Source organism: Phoca vitulina, unplaced genomic scaffold (assembly GCF_004348235.1).
Source record: "Phoca vitulina isolate PV1807 unplaced genomic scaffold, GSC_HSeal_1.0 scaffold10, whole genome shotgun sequence".
Classification (NCBI taxonomy): domain Eukaryota; kingdom Metazoa; phylum Chordata; class Mammalia; order Carnivora; family Phocidae; genus Phoca; species Phoca vitulina.
In genome coordinates, this window is record NW_022589713.1 from 35,632,470 (window position 1) to 35,651,977 (window position 19,508).

Consider the following 19,508-nt stretch of genomic DNA (forward strand, 5'->3'; position numbering starts at 1 on the left):
AGCCTCAGAAATCCCACATGGTCACTTTTACCATATTCTATTGGGCACACAGGCCAGCTCTAATTTAGCGTGCAAGGGACAACACAAACACATGGAGGCAAGGCTCATTGAGGGTTGGCTACCACAACTACAATATGTGGTTTTGGCAAGAATGCGAGGAAATGGGTGCTCTCGAGCACTATCACTGAAGTGTGTAAACTGATGTACCTCCTTTCGAAAATGATGGGATGGTAGACAGGTTAAGATTAAAAATGCACATATCTTTGCATATATTCTGTGTGAAAGAAATATGATGTTCACTGCAGTAGTGTTTGAAATAACAAAAAAGGGAAAAACTTAAATATCTGTAAAGAAGGGAATAAAGGAGTTAAAAAGAATGTGGCAGATCTATGGCCAACCATGTAAAGATTTCTTTAGACACGTTGTTAAGAACACAAGCAAAGAAAATTCACTTCTACTTACATAAAAAGACAAAAACCCAATACATGAAAACTGATTTTGTGTGTATGTGTACATGTATGGATACAGAAATCTCCAGGAAAGCTCTGGAAAAACACATGGAAACATTTCTGGCAGTGACTCCTGCAAATGGTGTAGTGTGGGGAGCACTTTTGCTTTATTGTCTTGTTTGAATTTTTTAACAAAAATGGCTTTAACAATTTAAACATTTAAAATCAGTAAATAACAGACTTCGAGAGACAACCCAAAATGCTCTCTCCCAATAAAGAATATGGGCTTCCGTGGTTAGACTTTATGATACTTATTTTAGCCCCTCAGAAGCCCTTTCTGGCTTACTTATGGATTTCTAGTTGCTGCTGCAACTGTTGGAGCAAGTCTTTAGAAAATTAAGAGAGCAAGGTCTCACCTTCTGAGTCTGTATTCATTGTGGTGTTTTAATGATAGGGAATGACATTAAAACACTGCTGGCTCCTCTTAGCCTCTCAGTTTCAAAATACATACAATGTCACTAGGCCTAGCACACGATGCCACTATGATCAAATGAGACACTGAAGTCATGGGCACTCATTAGACACTACAAAGGTGACCATTATTAGTTTAGGTCCATTCCAAATCTCTTATCAGAAATAAAGCACTGTTTTGGTCCATATAAAGATGTGACGGTAATACACGCTAAGTGGAATAAAACCAATCATGACTTGTGTTGGTTTATTCTTATTCTTTCCCCCCCCCCAAGAGTGTTTAAGGAAGGAATGCCACCTGAGTCAGAGTTACTAGCTTAGAAGAGTGTATTCACTTGGACTATAAAATCAACATACAATTTATTGTTACAGAGGAAAAAAATTATTAAAAAAATTTTCACACAAACGCCAAAGCATCCATATCTAGAACAATCTGTCATCAAATTACAATAAATTTGTTCTCCAGGAAAGCTTACCTATAGGTAGAAAAATCGCTGATTCTAGTATCAGTTTTAACATCTCAACTCGAACATTCCTATTGAAGTATCTATATTCGTGAAACACCCACTAGAACAGCAACTCATTGTTTAGACAGGTCATTTAACTTCTCTGGGTTTGAGTTTCCTCAGGGAAAAGTGAGGAGTCCGGGTGAGATGATCACCAACAACCTTTCTTATTCCAAAAGTCCACGATAAACTGTTCTCTAACCCTCCTTTAACGTGAGGCACTTCTCCTTGTAAACTGATAAAACTCACGATTTTCGGGGCGCCTGGGTGGCTCAGTTGGTTAAGCGACTGCCTTCGGCTCAGGTCATGATCCTGGAGTCCCAGGATCGAGTCCCGCATCGGGCTCCCTGCTGAGTGGGGAGTCTGCTTCTCCCTCTGACCGTCCCCCCTCTCATGCTCTATCTCATTCTCTCTCTCAAATAAATAAATAAAAAAATCTTTAAAAAAAAAAAAAAAACTCACGATTTTCTCAGTTGTAGCTTCTTGTTCATCTTGAGAATGTGAATTCCAGCACAAATACTTTTTTAAACGGCCCTCCACCCAAACTCACTGTAACCAAAAGCAGACTGTAAAACTATCATGATGGGACTTGACCTGAAGCCAGAGTAGAAAGCTGTTCAACCAGACAGAGCCCGTTTCCAGAAGGTGGTGCAGTTACGCCCCCAGTGCTCTGGCATTCACTCTAGGCATAAGGCACCATGTACTCCTAAGTGAGAAGATCCTAAAGGACTGCTACATAGACTGAGCTCTGATATTAGTGCCACTGTGAGGGGGGTCTGCCCGATCAGCCCTTCTTTGCCTGTTCCTTCGGCCTTACCAGTTTATCGTCACTTAGCATTATACATTACCGAGAATCATTTTGCTCCGTAATTTCTGCACTATTGCCAATATTTTCTGTATAATAAAGTATCTATTATCATGTACTGGGTACCCTTGGGGTTGAGACTCTCATGGAATAGGTTTAAGAAAAGTGTGCAGCTACTTTTCCTCTTCAACATTTCATCTCTATAAAAATAAGACATTTGAACTTGAATCATTTTTCTTACAGCCACAGTAAAAATTAGAATGTACTCTTTTCACAGCTGAGGGACATTCCGTCGAGACTGACATTTTTCTTACATCTTTATGCTTGCCAATCTCTAGGTTTTCTCATGAGGGTTAGGGAGGCTGGGCCACCTGCTCATCACAGTACTCATGTGCCAGTACGACACCTCAAGACAGGTAAAAAGTCAAGGCTCTCCAATCTTATGTATTTGGCCACATATGAAGCTATGATCAACTCAGGAGAATTCCAGAAAACTTTTTAATATTCAAGACTCCTACCTTTAGAGGCATGAACATTTTTTTGAAATGTAACTTTTTAGCAAGAAACTGATCCTCAACAGTTTGACTACAATGAAAAAGCAAATGTAAGACCTTTGTTCAGGATCTTAGTGCATTTTTAATAATGCACACGAATGTCCTACTGAGTTGCACAGGGTGAGAATCTGAGAATGTACTTTTCTTGTATGAAGAGTTGAGAACTCACTTTGCAGAACATCACAAAGAGTGAGAATACAGGAGCTGTGTCCTCCTCTCCTCTGCCTCCTTTGGTGCTATCACAATGCTTGCACAAACGCTTAATAAACGGTCACTAAATTCAACTGGCGAGGTTATATGGACGTACCAAAAACTCTTGATTAACATATACTGTACAATCTAGTTACATAGTTTCAAAGACAGGAACAGATCTTTATTCAATGAGGTAGATAGAAATACTCAAAAGTAAACTCGAAACGTCCACACATGGATTTATAATGTATTTCTGAATATACGCAATAAATGTTTTCATAACTCTCGTCTATTCCAACAGTTTTCAATGTTTAGCATACTTATTAAAGATTATTTAGCCAAAGTAAACACTAAAATGATATAAGGCAAAATAATTCATTTTATTTCTTAAATGCCTATGTATTTACAATCATAAAAATGTTCATGCATTATAACTTATGAGATACTATACTTTCACATTTATTAAAAATTAAAAATCTTAGGAAATCTAATTACTTATGAAGAAATTAATGGCTGATCAAAAAATGTCATATAACTATTATTAGCTTAAGATTATATCATAATCATGAATAGCATTTCATCATGAATACCTTCATTTTACTTTTACAACTATACTTAAGAGTTTTTAGATTAAAATCTCATATTGAGGCAATAAGACTTTACTTCAAATTACAGTCACATATGGAAGGGAGCTTTTAATTCAAGGTTTCATTATGGTCCATAGTATAAAGATATATTTTCATGAGGGGTACATGATGGATAGCCAGCAAAAGAAATATGCTAGCAGAGGGTAGTAAATTGCCAACTAAGCATGCACTGAACCAACAGACTACTTTAGAACATGGTAAGTCCTTGATTATTGCCAGCTTTTCTATAATGTTCAGGTTCTCAAAGGTCACGGAATTTTATAATTATCTCCAAACAATTTTCTTCATGGTCATTTAAGCTTTGTCTAAACAGCTGGGTATGTTGCCAAGCAACACCACCATCTCCTCTGCTTAATTTTGCTTCCAAAATAACTTCAGTGGCACCAGAAAAATCATGATAGGAGTGAAGAGTTTTATCTGTTGGAGGAAAAAAAAATAATTAACACTTTGCTTTTAGTAACTTAAAGAATATAAAGAAATAGTTTTGGAATACATAGTTTATACCTAACCTGTAGGTACAATCAACCCTTAAAAAAATAAATATAAATTATTCCTTATAGAGGAAGTATGTCCTTTGAAACAAAGAAATGGCTTTTCTTCATCCATTTGTGTTTCACAATAAAAAACACAAACAGTTCTATTAGAATGAGGTTATACAAGTTTTAATTTTATTTATTTATTTTGCTGCAGTAGTATGAATGACTCTTGGGTATGAAAAGCTCAAATAAGTGCAATTATTTTTCAGAGTGTTAAATATACTCATCATGATTAATTCTTCAGTCAAATGCTTACCGCCTGACAGTTCTACTTGGGCTGTTTCAGATCGCAATTTCCACTGTATTGTTCCAGTCTGAAAGGTTTGACTACTTGTTCTAATGGAAATGCTATCTACTTTTAGGCCAACTGACCCACACTCAAACTTCCAGGAAATATAAGCATAAGATGATCCTTCCCTTCGGGCTAAATATACCTACAAAGGAGGAAGGGAACAAAGAATTTTCACAAATAATAAAACAGTGCAGAAAACACATATAGTCAAAGTCTTACTGTCATAGGGTACTATATACAAACGGTTATTAAAAACCTAATTTCTTCCCCACTGAGAAGATTTTCACTGTTAACATTTTGCATTTTATCAGCAATTTTTCCTATAGTGTATTTTGCTCTGGAAGAAAGATACTTGGATACAGGTGCCCCGATAAATATAACGCTAAGGGGTAGATGCTAACCAAATTCTAGTAAATCATATTTTCTTTTAAATTAGTTAAGTCCAGCTATTTAACATGAACTTTATGATGAGTCCTGCTGAAAATGAAGAATCCTTTTAAATGCAATTATTCTTTATCTTCTTTTCTAAGTCTGGATTTTCAGATAAGCTTTCCTAGAGCGAGATGGGCCATCTACCTAAGTTAAGAAAATAACTCAGTCATTGTTAAGTAATGGTTTAAAATATAGTATTCATGCTGTCTCTCTACATAGTATGCTCCCATTCTTTCACTATCAGTGACCCTTACCACTTTAAATATATACTATTTAAGGCATCCAAGTTTACTGGCTGCTTCCAGCTCATCTCCTCTCATAGTTTCAAGTACATTCTTGAAGATGTGGATGTGAACACTGACATCCACAGCCTTGGTCTTTCACAGGTAACTCCATTCACCCAGGCCCAAACCCCTAAAAATATGACTCTTTAATCACTTATCCCTGATGCTCAAACTCACACAATAACTCATGCATTTCTTTGAAATAAATCTCAAAAAAACCCTTTCCTTATTTATACCACACTTACCACTATAGTCATGACTTTATGCTCATCTCTCTCCAACTGCCTAATTAATCTTTTTAAAAGCCCACTTCCTTCCTATCATTTGCATGGTCTAGAATGTATAGCAAGTAACTGGCTTGAGCTTAAAATCCGAACTCTCAGCTTTCACAGTCCTCCAGAATTTCACACCATTGTGAACTGCCAATAATTCTTTGCCCAAATGTAACTTGTATCAGGTGTATACTTAGTATGATCTTAACCAAATCATAAGTTTTCTGGGGGCACAGGCTCTGGATTCATATGGGTTTAATAAATAGTATTTAAGTATTAAAAGTTTGCATACACACATATTCTTTTAGAAACCTCTTACTTCTTGGGACAAATAGAAGTACCATATGATACATCTGCCATGGAAATGTCCTACTACCTGTTTTTAGTCATCAAGTAAAAAATCAATCGCTGCTAGCATTCTATTGATAGTCTATTCTATTTCACAACCTATAGTTTTTCTTCCAGGTTAAATATGTCAGCTAATTTAATTGGAAAGTTTTTAGAATCAGTGAGCTGGAAGTTATCAACAACTAAAAACAATCACTCCTCAAGGAAAATGACTTAAACTCTTTAGACTAGATTGCACTGGATGGCACACCTAGATGTATGGAAGTGTTGACTGCTCCACTCAAGTTTAGGGCAATCTCACTATAAACTCCTCTAATGCCCACATATTCCCACTGCAGTGTTTCTCCTACACCTGGGGCTGAGGACTGACCAGTGCTCCCTGGGAGTCACTGGTTCCATCTATCCTAAACTACTGGCCGTCTACGGATTACCTGTAATTTAATTACTACTTCAAAGCCATGCCTAGTAAAGGGGATTAACTGGAAAAGATGAGCCAAATAGTAGGGTTATTGGAAGAAAGGTGGCTGGAAGAAACTAAAAGAACTGGGGAAAAGTAATCTTAAGACAAATACATTCAGATTTATGTCTCAGTATATACTTTTTTACGTCTTATATCTTTTTTAGAGTTCAGTAGTTTCAAATGATCCCCTCCCCCTAAAAGTGTGGGTATAAAATATGACAGATTGAAGTCAGGTTAATTTCAAATTCCTAGCTTACCCCCAGAATTATCTTAGTTATACCACATGGGTCTGGGCCACAGCTGTGGTTTTAACTGTCATAAGAAGGTTTATAATAGCTGTTGAACATGTCTGAGACAATTGCTTGTTCTAAAATTTACATTTTTCAGTTGTAAAGGCATCAGTTTTTAAGACTCTAAAAAGTTAAAGGATAGGATAGAATTCATCATGGAATTCTTAAATGCTTAAATAAACATTCAAACACATTGTGAGCAAATAAAAGGTCTCTTAGGCTAAAGAAACAGTATATGGAAATAAAAGACTCTATTGATATTGAAAATTCATGTCATCTTTTTCTCACAATATATTCTGTCTGTACCATTTTAACCAACTAATTTTAACTCAGCATTTTTGGAGGTAGAAGCTATCAAGAATATGTATACTCAGTTTGATAACTGAAATGTGCCCAAACATAAGATTTATATAAATACCCAGCTGTAGTCCTTTCTATGTGTAATAGCAACAGAACCAGTAATTATAATTTATTTAGGAGAAAAAAAGTACTTTATAAACTTTCAAATATTCAATTGTTTGGTCTAGAGAAAGAAATTTTTTTTTTTTTAAACTATTGGATGTTCCTTACTTCTTGGGTTATCTTAGACAAATTTTTGGCTGTCGGCTTTTTAATTCATCGGTGCCATTTACTGTGTGCAGTTCTACAGGCTTGGTCTTGCAGTTTCGGGGACTACCAAGAGCTACCTTACTTTAGTAGCAGGAAGAGTAAAATCAGAAGTCATGAAGTTTACCCCTACAGACTTGAAATCTATACAGCACCCCACCCCCTCCCTCTAGTGACCCATCCCTTCCCTTTTTTCGGCAACTGTAAGGCATACAGTGCAGGCAGATCACAACCTATGGGTGACAATGAGACCAGTCTGTGTATGGCTTAAGGTCTCAGCTATGCCATTAACAATGCACACAACGCAAACTTATCCTTTGGATTATGGCTGTGACCACTATTTTCAAGACTGAGAACAATATGCATGTGAGCTTCTTTATGCTTTATGTTTTTCACATTCTACAGAAGATCCTTACTTAAAGATTTTCTGATTACTGTATGCCAGGCTGTTCTGTCCACTGCTATGGTTTTCTGGAGGTTTGGTTTGTACTGCACTGTTGAAGCTGTTCTTTGCTCTGCTCTTAAAATGATTTTTCTGCTTAGCCTGTTAAGATTAACTCTAGTTAAAAAAAAAAAAAAGATTAAGTTTACTGTACAACAGACACTCTGCACATATTCCTACACATATCTAGCAGAACAACTCCATTTCAATAGATTTTAGTTTAATGCTAGTAAATTGGTATTGCTCATGATTATTTTTGGTTATTCCATTTTATCACTGAAATCAAACATAAATCACTGTCAGTCCCCACTGTATTTACATCTTTCTGTATTACGCTTATTTTTTCTATTTGTAGCCTCCGTAATTACCTCTGGATCATGAGTGTGATCATGTCCTTCCCTTGCCTGAAATCTTTCATGGTTTCCTATTACGTAACTGCAAGGTAATCAAAGTCCCTGGGACCTGACCACTGTTTGCCCCTCTAGTCTCATTTCCCACTCTTCTCCCCCGTATTTCCTACTACATACTCTTCCCTAAATATACCAGACGTTTCTCACCCCAGTGCTTTTGCACATGCTGTATCTCCTGCTCCCTTCTTCTACATCCTATCTCCACACTGAGAAACTCTCCCTCTGCCTCCTTCTCCAAAAGCCTATTCAGGTATTACTTCTTCTGCAAGGTCATCATCTCTGACTCAAGAAGGGATAGTGGCTCTTCATTCTGTCTTCTTTCCCTTAGAGTCATATACAGACCCATATTCTTCTAGCACTTATCTCACTAATCTGAACAACTGGTCCACATGTCTTTCTCCTCCAGTAGTCAATGCTCACCTTGAGGCTCGACTCCTAATTTATCATGACATCCTAAGGGCCAAGCACAATGTCTGACAATGCATGTTTACTGAATGACTAAATGAATCAATTCTTGACATAATGCCACGCCCCAAAAAGTGCTAAAGTGACTCTAGTGACAAAGATGACACTTTGCAAGAAGTACCTAAGGACATGCCAAGGGATAGTCTGAATGAAGACAGAGTATCTTTGACACTCTACACAGTCTGAGGGTGGTGTAGAATTTATGCCATATGCATTCAAACATTCTTTCTTACATTCAGCAATCTTTTTTTTTTTTTTTTTAAAGATTTTATTTATTTATTTGACAGAGAGAGACACAGCGAGAGAGGGAACACAAGCAGGGGGAGTGGGAGAGGGAGAAGCGGACCTCCCACCGAGCAGGGAGCCTGACGCGGGGCTCGATCCCAGGACCCTGGGATCATGACCCGAGCCAAAGGCAGACGCCCAACGACTGAGCCACCCAGGCGCCCCACATTCAGCAATCTTTACTAAACATTTATCAGGCACTATGCTAGACATATGCATACTGAGAGTACAAGTGAGTAAAAAAAGACAAAGCCTTTTCTTTGAGAATGCTTACAATTCTAGTAGGACAGAGACAAATAATCTATTCCTACACAAATTTGTTAAATAAATGTCATGAAGGAGAGGTACATGTACAGTGAATAAATAAAGGGGGAAATGGATCCAGTTAGCTGGGACTAGAGGGAGTGAGGCTTATGCCAAGTTCCAAGCAAAGGAATAAGCGAATCTAACACAAAGGAAAGTAAAAGGGGTTCTGTACAGAAGGAAGAAGGGCAGTGCCGCTGCTATGTAGAGCAAGGGGGTAGCATGGTGCAAGGCAAGGCCAGAGAAGAAGGCAGAGGCCAAACTCAGAAGAGACTTGATCTATTTCTTACCCTACGAGCACTCAGTAATGACTGGGGTTTGGAAAATGCTTTTCTGGCTTAACAGCATGGAAAACAACTGTGAGATGCAGGAAGACTAATTAGGAAGCTATTAACACTTTTATCAAGGTGTTATCATTTGCCTCCTAAAAGATATATTGGTCTTCTTGATTCAGCTTTTTATATTCCTTCCAAATAAGACATCACTGAACAGTGTATTTGCCAAATAGTAACATTTAGTAAGTCTCCCTGTTCCTGGGAGGCTAACTCTTTGAGAGGGTAAGAATCTGTTCTAAGTATCTGAGGGCAGGCTGCATGTGATCTGTCAGGATTCCAGGCTGGAGGTTACTGAGGAAAGGTGTGGTGGGAAATAGGCTTCTTCTATTTAGTGGAGCTAGAGAATCCCTAATTGGGAACATGCTAATACAAAACTAAAAATATTGACTTAGGTGGAAAATTCAATGTTTCAATGGCAATATATTACTTCTGAGTTATTAGACTCTGTAAGTGTAATTAAGATTCTAATATTTTCTTCATATTATAACACTAAACAGAGTCATTCAACTTCTAAGTGATGTCCTTTGTACACGTATATCAAGGCATAAACTTAAAATTGAGTGGGAGCCTGTTTTTTACTTAATGGCCTCTGCATCTCATTTACATTATTTAAATCTTACTCATAAATATACCGTCTGGCCACAATGGTCTATTTAGAGAACTCCAAAACATGCCATGTACTGCATGCTTTTCCCCTACTGTTCCCTTGCTTTATGAACACCTACTCATCCTTCAGCGTCCAGCTCAAATGTCGCCTGCTCTGCGGAGCTTTCCCCAACTCCCACAGCCAGAGCTAATTACTCCCTCCTTGGTGTTTCCATAGCAATGTGTTGATATCCTTATTATAGCACTCTGCATCGTGGGTAAGATGGCTGTTTATGCTTCAGCTTCCCCTGTTAGATTTTGAGGGCAGAAACCGTATCTTTATCTTTTTATCCATGTAGCTGAGAACAACGCCTGACATAACAGGCATTCAGTAAATGTTTGCTGATGAACAAATGAGTAAGACAGAGAAGAAATATCCCATAGAATCGATCTGTTTCTCATCACACCACATCTTCTGCAGAAAGTCATTATTTTCTCCATTAACTTTCTCCATTAACACTGCTGGTGAGGAAGAAAGGCATACTCTTTCTTTAGTTCCACAAGGATAGCTTAGTCCTTGGATAAATAACGTCTATCCTATCCTGCTTTCTGTTCCGAAGAATCTTTAGGCTAAGAATAGTCTTCCAGAGAAGTTCATCCTCTCTCATTAACTACATAATCAATTACAGATATACACATCTTAAAATTTTCAATTTGATCTTGCTCTATTTTTTATGTTCTTCAACTCAAGAAGAAAATTCCTAAACCTACAATTTTAATAATGTTGTAAGTTATTCTTAGTTTAATACAAAAAGATCACCAATATAAGCACCAAGGTAAATTTTAGAACCAAAACATACGACTGGAAAAGAAAAGGCAAGGATCTCATCTCTGTATGTCTTCTGTATTCTGATTAATGCCTAGAACAGTGATAAGCATAAACACTAGCAGCTGTTAACCCGTGACTTACTTTTAAAATCTAGCCAATGTGTCTTACAAATGAGAAACTTCCCTTCCTACTCAAACTTTAAAAGCTCCCTATAAGCTGATTAACTCCTATGAAAATCTATCAATAACATGGTTCGATCTACTGAGGTCATGTGAATAGTTCTGTGTTCATTTCTGGTGCGTATCTAAGGGGAGGTCAGTTTAAAGGCAAAGCTTCTTACTTGTAACAGATAACCTGTGCCGACAGTGCAGGTTGGTATAAGTAAACTACTATAGTCCTAGCATCCATTCCTTTATTCTTTAGGGCACGGAGAAGAAATAACCAATATTGCTGCTTAATCATCCACATTCTTATGAAATTAAAGTGTGTTAAATGGTTAGCTCTTGGGACTTTAGATTAAATGTTAGAGTCCCCAATAGCCTGCATTTAGTAGGTAATCAATAAGTACCTGTGAAGGAATTAAATAACACTATATTTTATATATTCAGGCAAAAACTAGTCATGAGTTGGTCACACACTTATTTTCCCCATGAGTGAATTAAGTTCAGCCTCTTTGATGAAAATGGATGCTTTCCTTGATACAAATGCACAAATTTCTTAGGGACTTTTGATTAAATAAATCTTGGAAGCAGGATTTTCTTTTACAGGTTTGAAGATCACTAAAATTTTGATATATTAGTTTTCACATTATACACAACTGAAATAATCTACATTTGTTCAAACAATGACAAAGTTTTTAAACAGTTTCATGCATGAAATTACCATGTTCCAGTCTGTTTCAACTTTTCTGAATATGGATTCCATTTTCCACACACCATTCTCCCATCCAGAAATGGTCTGATTATTATTTGAAACTCGGACGTAACTATCTTTCACAACATTATAACAAAGGTGGAGCTGTTTCAAAATCTTCTCATTTTCAGAGGGGATGAACAGGGTTTCTTTTCTCTTAAAAAGAAAGCAGAATTAGTTTTCGAAATAATGGAAGACTATATATGAGGAACTGCTATGTACAGTGGTAAGAGCTTCCTTCAACTTGAAAATGAAGAGTTGGTGCCATTAAAAAATTTGGAAAATATTTTATAGGTTAAGTAGGATTAGTATGATGTGGATATAGCACCAACAATTACTAAACAGAAAATGTGAAGTACTAAACAGAAAACGAGAAGTATAAACTATATATAGCTCTGATTTATATTTTTGTGATTTGTGTTCAACCTAAATTCACTTCTTTTTCTTCATTTCTACCACCAACATCTCCAAATTGGACTCCAATTGTCTCCTAAAGTTGACTCCCAGCTATCAACTCTTACCTCTCCTATCCATGCTCCACATGGTAATGAAAGTGATTTTCTAGATATTGGGATAAATTGGGATATGTCACTTTTTTTTGCTTAACTCACTCTAATGACTTCCACTATACCTAAACTCCAAACCTTTACCATGGCTACTAGGACTCTAAATGATCTATTCCCTACTTACTTTTCCAACCAATCTCATGTTACTCTTCCATTAGCTCCTCAAAAAGGTCCAGCTAGTTCCTGCCTCAGGACCTTGACACATGCTGTTCCCACTGTCTGGAATGCTATTCTTTCTACTCTCCATATACTTGATTCTTTCTCATCCTTCTGGCCTCAACTTAAAGCCATTTCATTAGTATCATTTCCTGATACCCTAAGCTAGGAGAGTGCCTGGGACACATAGCTTGAAAGAATTCTCCACATGTGTAAATTACTACAAAAGGTCATGCTTTACCTTAAAATTCCAGGAAAAATTTACATTCTAGCCCAAAATAAATTCATGTTTGTTGTAATGTAAATCCCCAGAAATCCTAAAATCACTGAGTGAATCTAAAGTCTAGGAAAGATAATATATTTATCCTGTGTCTTTATGTGCCACTAACACAATGGCCCTTGTTCTTTAGACATGGGCATAGTAGCATTTTGTTATAGGGGCTGCCCTGTGCATTGCAGGTTGTCTTACCAGACATTGCCAAATATCCCCTGGAAGGCAAAAATCACCCACCATTGAGAACCACTGTTCTAGTCTGTGTCAATGTCTTGCCACAGTATTTGCTAATCAATCAAAAGAGTAGGCAATGCTTTTTTGTTAAACATTGGGTACTAGGTATTTAACAATATGAAAACTTCAAATGTACAAGAATCAATAAGCAGAATATAAAACATCTTAGAAACAGTGTTTGTGTATATACATCACTGTCAGCATTATTAAAATAGTAACGCTAAATATATGAAAAAGATAATTCCCTAGTAGAACCTGTGAGTATTACTGTCAAAAAGGTAAAGAAAAAAAGCAGCTTATTTTTATAAAATGATTTATAATTATGAATGATAACTTCAAAACAAGCATGTAACAAAGCTTCCCAGTTCTTTTCTTCTTTATCAAAGATATTATAGGGTGCTGACAGAAGCCAAATGGAAATAAAATTTAAAAGTAGCATTATCTACTAATTTACAAAGGATAACTAATTACCAAAGGGAAAAGATACTTATGCTACTGAACATAATCATATGTGCAACTGAATAATGGAGCAAGAATAACATTCATATTTCACAGAATCTTTTATTTTTTTAAGATTTTATTTATTTATTTAATAGAGAGGGCAAGCGAGTGGGGGGAGGAGCAAAGGGAGGGACAAGCAGACTCTGTGCTGAGTGTGGAGCCTGATGTGGGGCTCAGTCTCATGACCCTGAGGTCATGACCTGAGCCGAAACCAAGAGTTGGATGCTCAACTGACTGAGCCAGCCAGGTGCCCCTCGTAAAATCTTTTAAATCTAAGATTAAGATAAAACTTTTCTTTCTGAAAATAATATCACCAATGTTTCCTTCTTTTCCAAACGATTTCAAGGTGCAGTTCCATAACTTTTTAGGACTGACATTTTTCATTATTCAATTTACTTTTAAAACAAACATCTACTTCTAAAAAGGAAAATGTTTTGGGGCGCCTGGGTGGCTCAGTCGTTAAGCGTCTGCCTTTGGCTCAGGTCATGATCCCAGTGTCCTGGGATCGAGCCCCGCATCGGGCTCCCTGCTCCGCGGGCAGCCTGCTTCTCCCTCTCCCACTCCCCCTGTTTGTGTTCCCTCTTTCGCTGTGTCTCTATGTCAAATAAATAAATAAAATCTTAAAAAAAAAAATAAAAAAAAAAAATAAAAAGGAAAATGTTTTTTTTTTTAAAGATTTTATTTATTTATTTGAAAGAGAGAGCACGAGAGGGAAGAGGGTCAGAGGGAGAAGCAGACTCCCTGCTGAGCAGGGAGCCCGATGTGGGACTTGATCCTGGGACTCCAGGATCATGACCTGAGCCGAAGGCAGTCGCTTAACCAACTGAGCCACCCAGGTGCCCAGGAAAATGATGTTTTAAATCCATGTCTGTAATGGTCTCCAGTAACTGAGAAATTAAAAAAAAATTTCAAAAGAGAAGACAATCTGGGCATATGACCCAATTCATATTTTTAAAGTTTAATCAACTTACATGCCATACAAGAGGAAGCACATCCATCCATAAAAAGAAAAAAGAATGAAGACCTAATATCGATGTTTTATTTAAATTGAACACAGCTGTGAATTAAATTAGCTCTTTTAAACTGGCTTCATTTAGATTTAAACTTGTAACTTGCACTGCATCAGCAGTGATTTGAATTATCTGTTGAATTTAGATCTTGTAATTCTGTGGCTGAACCAACACTTTCAACTGCCTCCTAAAGTAAATTAAAAAGCAAACATAAAGTTTACTGGGGATAATTCGCCCATTTGGGACATATTCCTTTATTGGAGAAACGAGTTGCAACAATGGCAAATTTAGAAAAAGTAGATATAAAACCCTAATTTCTTTGGAATTTTGATATGATACCGTGGTGGGTTATTTTCCTTCTAAGCATTTTTCATTACATATCCTCTTAGACATTTACATAAAACACTTTCTAGTGAGTCAACTTTAAGTTCCCTAAGTGCAAGGGACAGGTCTACTGTATTTTTTAATGTCCATTACAGAGCACATTGCTTTTCACCTAGCCCCTAATATAGGCATATTTCCATTGTTCATTATTTAATTTTGGGACATTAATCAAGACAAAACGTCTTAATATAAATTTGACAATATAATAGTAATCACACCAGCAATGATAATTTCTAGCCAATACCAGATGTATATAGCAAATACATATGAAATAAACACTTTCATCCACTGGATTATCCAGATTCTATTATTTTTCCCACTGTACTTTATAAATTTATATATATATAAGTATACATACTTATATATATTTTCGTATATATATTTAAACATATATATGAGAATATATATATTTTCATATATATTCATATATATATATAAGAAAAGGTAAACACGGCTCTCTAAAACGTATTAAATCTTATTTTGAAAAACTTGAACAAGCATTTCCCAAAAGAGGATATCCAAAAATTTAAAGAACAGGCATTCAACTTCATTAGTCATCACCAAAATACAAAGTAAAATCACAATGTAATACTACTACATACCACCAGAGCCGCTAAAATGAAAAAGACAAAACCAACTACAGGTGAAGATGTGGAAAATTCGCATTCACTGCTGGGGAGAGTGTAAACTGGCCCAACCGCTTTGGAAAGCTGCTTGGCAGTATCCACCAAGGCTGAACATACTCCTAACTCCTACTCTATCACCTAGCAATTCCACTCCTAGGTATATACCCAACTCAAATGCATAAAGACATTCACCTAAAGCATGTATATAAATGTCCACAGCAGTACGATTTTTAACAGTCAAAACCTAGCAACAGCCCAAATACCTATCAGTGGTGGCATGGATAAATTGCATTTATAAAATGGAATATTATACAGTAATGAGAATAAATGTGCCATAAACATGCAGCAACAAGTCTGAATTTCACAAAATAATATTGAGAAAAAAAGTATTCACAAGAGTACGTATGTTACAATTCCATTTACATAAAGCACAGTAACAGGCAAAACTAATCTATGATGTTAGAAACCAGGATAATGGTTATTCTTAGTGGTGGCAGAAGTGACTGGAAGGGAACTCATGGTTGTTCCTCAGATTCTGGTGGTCTATTTCTCACTCTGGTTGGTGGTTACATGGGTGCTCAATTTGCGAAAATTTGTTAAGATGTACACTTATAATTTGTATATTTTTCTGTATGTACTTCAGTAATAGTTACACTACACTGAAAATTTACATAGGAAAACCTATTTTAAAATGCCTTGCTAACTCCTGCATGTGAATACACTATGTCAATCAATTATTGGTTCTTTCAAATGTTTATGTTTTTTAATAATTACTCTAAAAAGTTCATTGAAAGGTCATGGCCTGGGGCGCCTGGGTGGCTCAGTCAGTTAAGCATCTGCCTTTGGCTCAGGTCATGATCTCAGGGTCCTGGGACTGAGCCCCACATCGGGCTCCTTGCTCAGCAGGGAGTCTGCCTCTCCCTCTCCCTCTACCTGCAGCTCCCCTTGCTTATGCTCTCTGTCAAATGAATAAATAAGATCTTAAAAAAAAAAAGAAAAGAAAAAGAAAGGTCATGGCCATTGCATTTTTCTGTAAGCAAAGAGCACAGTATTGGAAACAGTCAAGTGAGAAGATTATCATGCTATAATGAATTAAATACCTCTAGACCCATTTCACCTCGGGCTACTCTCCAAGCCACTGACCCAGATATTCTTCCACCAAGTTCTCCAGGTTTAGGGGTTTTGGGAGATATAAATTCAACAAGCTCCACAATTATCCTCTGGAGAAGTTCTTTTCTTCTGTTTTCTGACAAAGATATTTGCCTCTGAAATTCATGTTTTAAAAAAAGTCATTAAGATGAGGGAAATGTAGAGGTCCACCTCTAAGGAGGAATATACATAAAACATTTGTATTTTAATGGGATCTTGAAAGATATAACCAACTTTTTGTTCACACATAGTTATTTGGAAAATAAGACACTGTGGAAAACTTAAAATAATTTTACAAATTTTATGTAATTTTATGTAAAGAAATAATTTGACATCCATATCCAACTCTTCTTTACTGTCCTAGATTTTAAAATGGAGGTAGCAACTTCTGCTTCCAGCTATGACAGACTAGCTTGTGCCAGACCAACTGTCCTACCAAGAAAAGGTACAAAAGCTGGGCAAAACATCACATGCAGACACACACGTACAAACGCCTATTTAAATACAACAGAGAGCTACCAAGGTAACCAGAGCTAAAGAAGCTAAGATCCCAAGGAAAGAAATGAATTGTGGTGAACTGAAAATACACCTCTTTCCCTTCCAGGCATCTGCCAATTATTAACTGGTATGAGCAAAAGAGAGTGAGAAAGCAACCACGAAATGATGGCTCACGTGCAGAAGAACACAGCAGAATTTTTACAGAATCACAGTACTGTGGAGTAAATAAGCTGGAGTTCAAAGCCTTTCAAGGTGAGAGGCTCTAGTAAATACTCCAGATTTTCAGGTTAGGCTCTCTGAAGGGCTGCACATTAGAAGGTGAAATTCCAAACAGATGGAAAGAAACTTCACCTTGAAACTCAATCACTGGGTTAAGTGGATCTGCCCTATTCTAACTGCTTGCCAGAAGCAAAATTAGTGGTTTGGCTTTTAAATTATAAAAAAAAACCCACACATGTATAATAGTAAAAAATTTCAATACTACCAAAGGGATATAAAATAAAAACTGAATCTTCCTTTTTCAACCTCTAGTTCCTCTCTTCAGAAGTAGTCACTGTTAACAATTTCCTGTGCCTTGTTTTCAAAAATTTCCATCCTTGGAGAAATGTGTGTAATTATATTCAAGACACAATTTCTTTGAAAAATAAAAACATACTTTTTATGTCTAGTATTACATACACTGAAATTCTGTTTCACTAAACTTTGGAAAGAGATGTTATGACAATTGAATATGCAAAAAAGCCACATATTTAAAATAAGTCCTCAAAATTTTCAATGAACAAAAAAACATTTAACATATTAGAATATTTTTGCTTGCAAAATAATGCTACTACTTTCAGAATTTCAATGGGTTAAAAACTGGCCTTTCCTGATTATATAAAAAACTTCAAATGTCCTTTCAAAAATGCCAAATGCTCATACCTGTTTATTATGTCCATTAATAGTTTCTCGAAGTAATTCTTCTTTAACCTCAGTTCTTCTGGAGATTACCTCATCATGTTTACAAGAATATCGCCAAGTGACATCAACCACCTCAAATTACAGAATACAGTATTTAACAAGAATACAACCATCAACCTTTTGCTAACCACCTAGAACGTATGTAATTCTTAAATAGATTTTTAAAATGCTATCTTTTGTTTAATTTGTTAAATTTTAAAACCTATGAAAAAAAGTAAAAAAGAATATACTTTTTATTCATTTTCTAACAGGTACACTTTCAGGAAAGCCTGTGACAAAATGAGATTTCCAGAACATTTGGCTTTTAAAAACTTATTTACAAAGTTGATTACATAAAATTAAACAAATAAAACCTTGCTCCATTTTTATTGTATTAAATTTATATTAAAGAACTAATTTTTGACAAAGGTACAAAGACAATTCAATGGAAAAAAGACAACCTTTTCAACAAATGATGCTAGAACAATTTGTTATCCAAATGGAAAATAATGAATTTCAACCCACACAGTGGACTATATACAAAAATTAACTCAAAATGGATGATAGAACCCAATGTAAAACTGAAAGTATAAAACTTTTAAAACACAGGATAAAATCATTGTGGCTTGGGCGAGGCAAAAATTTCTTAGATACATCAAAAAGTACAACCCATCATTTCACATCTATACAAATACTGAATCATTCATTATGTTGTACATGTGCAACTCTGTCTGCTATACCTCATTTAAAAGAGAAAAAAAGCACAATCCCTAAAGAACAAATTGATTAACTGGACATTATCAATTTTGTCTCTAAAAGTCACTGACAGAATGAAAAGACACACCACCGAGAAGGAGAAAATCTTTGCAAAGCATTTATCTGAAAAATGACTTGTATGCAGAATATATGAAGAATTCTCAAAACTCAACAATAAGAAAATGAACAACCCAATTTAAAAAAAATGGGCAAAGAGGACTATGCATGGCAAATAAGCAATAAGAAGATACTCAGTATCATTTGTCATCAGGGAAATGCAAATGAAAACCACAATGAGATACCACCTCACATCTATTAAAAGGGCTAAAATTAAAACAAAAACAAAAACAAAAACAGATAACCATACTAAGTGTTAGCAAGGATACAGAGAAACTGGAAACTCTCACATACTGCTGGTGAGAATGTAAAATGGCACATGACTTTGGAAAAGAGTTTAGCAGTTTCTTAAAAAGTTAAACATACACCTACCATATGATCCAGTCATTCCACTTCTAGGCATTTACCAAAGAGAAAAGACAGCATATGGCGATATAAAGACTTGTGTGTAAGTGTTTACAGCAGCTTTATTTGAAATAGTAAAAAACTGGAAATTACCCAAATGCCCATCAACAGGTGAATGGATAAACAAACTATGGTACATGCATACAATGGAATACTCAGCAATAAAAACAATAAATTATTTTT

The 19,508-nt window shown here is 36.0% G+C and overlaps 1 protein-coding gene across 2 annotated transcripts in view; it reads right to left on the bottom strand.

Annotated features, from left to right (window-relative positions):
* Positions 1–1,816: 1,816 nt before the first annotated feature.
* The window catches only part of NGLY1 (N-glycanase 1), a 57,953-nt gene continuing 40,261 nt past the window's right edge, over positions 1,817–19,508 (bottom strand). The window contains exons 8-12 of one of the 2 annotated variants that reach the window (XM_032408810.1): positions 18,030–18,140; positions 16,562–16,726; positions 11,681–11,866; positions 4,417–4,594; positions 1,817–4,041 (exon numbers count right to left, since the gene is read on the bottom strand). In XM_032408810.1, coding sequence (XP_032264701.1) covers positions 3,866–4,041; positions 4,417–4,594; positions 11,681–11,866; positions 16,562–16,726; positions 18,030–18,140 — 816 coding nt within the window. In that variant the 3' untranslated portion in view covers positions 1,817–3,865. The remainder of the gene's footprint in view (positions 4,042–4,416; positions 4,595–11,680; positions 11,867–16,561; positions 16,727–18,029; positions 18,141–19,508) is intronic. The other variant, XM_032408811.1, reaches the window with a different exon arrangement.